This window comes from Plutella xylostella, chromosome 28 (genome assembly GCF_932276165.1).
Source record: "Plutella xylostella chromosome 28, ilPluXylo3.1, whole genome shotgun sequence".
Lineage (NCBI taxonomy): Eukaryota > Metazoa > Arthropoda > Insecta > Lepidoptera > Plutellidae > Plutella > Plutella xylostella.
This window is the reverse complement of record NC_064008.1, coordinates 8,961,653-8,967,714: the sequence shown is the minus strand read 5'-3', so window position 1 is coordinate 8,967,714 and position 6,062 is coordinate 8,961,653. Positions and strand designations below refer to the sequence as shown.

Genomic DNA, 6,062 nt, shown 5'->3' with positions numbered 1-6,062 from the left:
TCCTCCAAGCTCAGCGCGCATACTGATCGCTGCCAGACGTGTGGATACGTAGAAAACTGTTTGCCGAACATCCTTTGATCTGGCAAGAAAAACCGACACCGATGCCGAACACTGGCGAACACAAACACAAACAGGCAAACAACGACAAACACCCATCCACACGTCAGTGTTTGCTGTTTGCTGTTTGCTGTTTGCCATTGTTCGCCGAGCGTGTGGATGGGGTATAAGATTTTAACTGTATAGTGCAAAGCATGTGCAAAGCATGGAGAACTAATATTTTTGTAACACCATTTTATTTACCCATGTTTACAATAAATGAATTTTTATCTTTATCTTATCTTAAGTTTGCTCGTATTGTTAATTCGCTCTTGCGGTGTTAATAAACCCATGTAATTTTTTACAACATACAATTCATTAGTAAGTAGGTAATGAGATATGGATCAATTTAGTTCGCTCTCACCGGAACAGATAAGTTTGTGGCACTGTACTAAAGCTACGCTTGAATTTCTGTCACCCTTTGAATAATGTTCTGCGTCTATTCCAACTTCATAACACAGAGTAACTAGGTACTTAGAGTGCCACAAACTTATCTGTTCCGGTGACAGCTCACGTAAATGTCTAATATTTCTTAATTCCATAAGATTTTAAGTGTGCTCGTATTGTTAATTCGCTCTTGCGGTGTTAATAAACCCATCTAATCTTTTACAACATACAATTCATTAGTAAGTAATGAGATATGGATCAATTTAGTTCGCTCTCACCGGAACAGATAAGTTTGTCGCACTGTAATATAGTTTACGTACTTCCTTGGTACTTCATAACATGTTCAAAGGATCTTCATAATCATTTATTTTAACTGAAATAAATCAATACCAAAACTTCAATGAAATGATATAGGGTCAATAAGCACAATCGGGATGGCGCACAATTATCATGTTATTGTTTATACTGACGAGTGTGATGTGCCCTGCAGGTCGCCTATGTTGCCGAGCTGTAGCGGCATGTGGCGGTGCGCGGGGGCGGGGCGCGCGGGGGCGGGGGCGCGGTGCGCGGGGGCGGGGCGCGCGCTGCCGGCCGCGCTGGGGCTGCTGGCCGCGCTGCTGCTGCTGGCGGCCCGCAGAGACTCCCGCGTCGTCCTCACGAGCGAGCTGTACGAGGCGGGCCACTCGCGGCCGCACGCCGAGTGCTGCCCCGCGCGCGGCGCCGCGCTCCGGCTGCTGGTGCTGGTGACGTCAGCTCCCGGCCACGCCGCCGCCAGGGAAGCCGTGCGACTCTCGTGGGGACACGCCGCTTTGAGGCGCGACATCGGCTTCGCCTTCGTACTTGGCAGTCTCCACACACGCGACGAGGCGCAAGCTGACGCTATTAGAGCAGAAGACGAACTGTACGGGGACATAATCATCGGCAACTCGAGGGATTCTTACAGCAACTTGACGCTGAAGACCCTGTCCATGCTGGAGTGGGTGCACACGTACTGCCCCAAGGTGCCGCGGCTGCTGAAGACCGACGACGACATGTTCATCAACATCCCGCGCCTGCTCAAGTTCATCGACGCGCGCAAGAACGAGACAAGAACAATCTGGGGGCACGTGTACGAGCAGGCGTCGCCACACCGGACCATGTGGTCTAAGTACTACGTGTCGCCGCGGCAGTATCCGTCCAGCCAGTTCCCGGACTTCGCCACCGGCGGCGCCTACCTCATGACCACCGACGTGGTGGGGGAACTGTTAAAAGCCGCGGGGCAAGAGCCCTACTTGAGGCTAGAAGATGTCTTCGTGACAGGAGTGCTCGCCAGCAAACTAAAGATTAATCGGCAACACGCGGCGGAGTTCGCGGATAGTGAGAGCAGCTGGGTGTCGTTGTCGTACCACCACCCCTGCACGGTAAAGAAGTGCATCTCGATCCACATGGTGCGCAACCACGAGCAGTTCCACTTGTGGCGGAAAGTACTCGACGGGACGACCAAGTGCGAAGACGCCTAAACAATTCTAATTTCAAAAAACTCAAGCAAATAAAGTTATTCAAGTAAATGTATTTTTTTTCTGTTTTTTTTTTAAGTCAAAACTGTTAGATTATGTGCTTTTAACTTATTTTATGTAACAATTTAGCAGTTGTGGATATTTTTATTGGATATAGGTGACTTTTTGCGGATAAAAGCATTTTATTTCATGTCCGTAAGGCGTCTAAATCTCGAGATATGATTTTCTATGAAGAAGAAGAAAAATTTTAGTAAGTATCTAAACTTTAAAATGGCCGCTATTTCTAGAATATTGAGATATGACCCCACATATGGGAGTTTTTTCTCGATGAAATTACTCATAGAATCCCCCTTAAAGTTTGGCAGGTTCGAAAAATAACATGTTGTAGGTATAAAAGAAGAATTGTGATGAATGACTGATTGGGCATCAACGCACAGCCCAAACGGCTCAAGCTACAATCATGAAATTTAGCACGTAGGTTTCTTAGGTAGTGTAAATGAGCACTAAGAAAGGATTTTCAGAAACTCCACCCCTAAAGGGGTAAAATAGGTGATGAAAGTTTATCTGAAAGTCCTTCAGTTTATTGCGGAATCCCACGAGAAAACTTAAGGCTAAGCGAAGCTCCCTGGGACAGATATAACTAGACTAAAAGCAATTCCTTCCAGTCAATTTTTATGTGAGAATAATATGCCTATCTCAACATAGATAGGTACTTAATTAAAATCTATTTCATTTCCACCAATCACAGGAGTACCTACCTACCTACCCAGCTTGCCATTAGTGTTTGTTGGTATTACAAAAATTGTAGTCTATACTCAGTCAATCACAATACTTTCATTCGTTCCATCACTAGTTCAGTGAGCTAACCTTGTAACGTTCATTCGATTCAAATTCATTCCAATAAACGCCGTTGCCCGGAACACTTGCTTTTTACTGGTTCTCCGCCCGCCTGTTTTCCAATAGGTTATGGGCCCAGGCCACGTGCTTTAAAATAAAAATCCAACTGCTAAATTGTGCTACAAAAATAAAATGGATTCGCGAAGCAAACGAAACATCCTGCAGTTTAACGGCGAACGGTACAGCACCTGGAAATTCCGCATCAAGTCCCTTCTAGAAGAATTACAAGTGAGTTCGGTGATTGACGACCCGGTTCCCGAAAATCCTGACGCTGAATGGCTGAAGAAAAATCAAATAGCAAAAGGTACGCTCATTGAATATTTGGGTGACGCATTTTTGAATTTTGCCAAATCACCAACGGCCAGTTCTATATTATGTGAACTTGACAAGATCTACGAGCGACGAAGCCTGGCTAGTCAACTAGCTCTTCGAAAGCAATTACTTAACCTAAAGCTGCTACCCGATAACACGTTGTTACAACATTTCACGTGTTTCGACAACATCATCACGGAGCTCATTTCCGCTGGCGCCAGGCTCGACGAGATGGACAAAGTGTCACACCTACTCTTAACACTACCCACATCATACGACGGGGTGATCACGGCATTAGAAACCTTAGGAGAAGAACATCTTAACCTATCATTTGTGAAGACACGTTTGCTCGATCACGAGGTTAAGTTAAAAGCAGAACCTACCACCGAATTCAAAGCTCTGCACACAGAAAAATATACGACAAAATATCCAAAGAAGAACTACTACAGAAACGACAATACAAATAACTTCTACAAACGCCCAAAGAAGACTCCTGCACCACATAATTCTACCTACAAGTCATCGAATATGTACTGCGACTTCTGTGGGCGGCGCAACCATTACAAGAAAGACTGTCGGTTCTACAAGAAGACACAAAGCGGCGGCCAGAACCAGCCCAGTGGCAGCGCTGGCCCCAAGCGAGCAGCGAACCACGTGCAACCCTGCGACGATAACGGGGGAAGTTTCGCTTTTATGCTCTCAAATTGTAAGTTGCCTGAATCAAATAGTCATTCTACTAAAACAGAAATTTCTTTTCTCCTAGATTCTGGAGCTACCGATCACATTGTGAACACACTGGATGTGTTTTCGTCATACACAGAACTTTCCTCACCGCTGAAGATCGGCGTTGCGAAGGACGGCGAGTCAATCCTAGCCTACGGTAAAGGGCAAATTAAGGTAACAACAGACTTAGGTATAAGTGGCTCAATTGATGACGTATTGTTTTCACCTGATGTACGGCATAATTTACTTTCTGTGAGCCGTATGCAACGAGCAGGTATGATTGTGGTTTTTGCCAACAACGGTGTTCAAGTACATCACAAAGATAAATGCATTATGACTGGTGACCATACTAACAACCTTTACAGACTGACTTACAAAGTTAACGAAAACAATAGTTATTCAAATTTGGCTCAAAATTCCTCTGATTGTTACAAATTATGGCATAGCCGACTTGGCCACATTAATAAACAAAAGTTCAACACACTTAAAGGTTTGATAGATGAAAATGATTGCTCATTAATTAGTGATATTATTCCTAGTGATGAAATTTGTGAACCTTGCATTCTTGGCAAACAATCTCGACTCCCGTTTGCAAAAACTAAAGATAAGAGTAACAAAACTCAGAATAGGCCCCTTTACATTATTCATTCCGATGTTTGCGGTCCAATAACACCAACCACCGTTGATGACAAGAACTACTTCGTTACTTTTATTGATGATTATACTCACTATACTGTAACATACTTGATGACTGCTAAATCAGAGGTACTTAAATGTTTTAAGGATTTTGTTGCTAAGAGTGAGAATTTATTTAATACAAAGGTTACAAATCTGTATTGCGATAACGGTAGAGAATATCTTTCAAATGAGTTTAAAGAGTTTTGTGTTTCTAAGGGCATAACATATCATTTAACGGTGCCATATACACCGCAACAAAATGGTGTGTCAGAGCGCATGAACCGTACATTGACCGAAATGGCGAGAACCATGGTCGCAAGTGCGAAGTTAGATAAATCTATGTGGGGCGAAGCTGTACTAACATCTACTTATTTAATAAACAGACTACCCACAAAAGCGCTGTCAAATATAACACCATACGAAATGTGGCATGGCAAAAAGCCGAAAATAAGTCACATAAAGGTTTTTGGTTCAACGGCCTATGTTCACGATAAAACAAAAAGGGCTAAATTTGATGAAAAGTCCTATAAAGCTATATTAGTCGGGTATGAACAAAATGGTTATAAACTATTCAACGTTCAAAATAGTCAGTTTTTTATTGCCCGCGATATTATATTTGATGAATGTAATTTTGAACAATCAAGGCCGATTAACCAAAATCCTGTAATGTCCGCCGAAGTTGGTAAGCCTGACAGTAACAACAAGTCAGCAAAGCTAACAGGCACGAAACGCAAATCTCTTCCCGATGATCAATCGGATGCCAGTAATTCCAATTCGTCAAATAAAATAAGGCGAAGTGAAAGAATTCACCAACTACCGTCAATAGATTATAATAAAATGGAAAATCCAGATTTGTATCTTTTGTCATTAACAACTGTTCAATCGTTACCTAGTACCTATAGCGATATACATGGTAGGAGTGATAGTGATAAATGGCTTAAAGCTGTAGAAAATGAAAAGGATTCATTGTATAAAAATAATACGTGGACTGTTGTAAATAGACCCAATGATGTAAATATAGTTAGTTGTAAGTGGGTATTCACGATCAAAAATAATGAGTTAGGAGAACCTTCGCGTTATAAGGCCCGTTTAGTAGCCCGAGGTTTTACTCAAAAATATCAACAGGATTATGACGAAACGTTTGCACCAGTAGCCCGCATCTCCACGTTTCGATTTATTCTGGCTTTTGCTAATCAGTTTGACTTACAAGTTCATCACATGGACGTTAAAACTGCATTTTTAAATGGAGTTCTTAAAGAGGATATCTACATGGAAGTACCTGAAGGTATCTCGGCTGAACCGAATCAGGTTTGCAAGCTAAATAAATCATTATACGGTTTAAAACAATCGTCACGATGCTGGTATGAACGTTTCGATCATGTTCTCAAAGAACTAGGTTTTAAAAGTTCTGAAGTTGATCCATGCCTGTACATACTTGATAAACAATGTATAGATGATAATGTATATATAGTA

General features: G+C 42.5%; 1 protein-coding gene across 1 annotated transcript; it reads left to right on the top strand.

The window, feature by feature from the left end:
- The first annotated feature begins 667 nt into the window (after positions 1–667).
- Positions 668–2,131, top strand: LOC119692009 (beta-1,3-galactosyltransferase 5). The gene has a single exon (XM_038110985.2). It carries the CDS (start codon positions 918–920, stop codon positions 1,980–1,982), a length of 1,065 nt encoding a protein of 354 aa, XP_037966913.2. The 5' UTR covers positions 668–917; the 3' UTR covers positions 1,983–2,131.
- Positions 2,132–6,062: the final 3,931 nt, after the last annotated feature.

What these genes read in the sequence shown, in the direction of transcription:
- LOC119692009 (XM_038110985.2), top strand. Translation starts at nt 918, where the DNA reads ATGGCGCACAATTATCATGTTATTGTTTATACTGACGAGTGTGATGTG.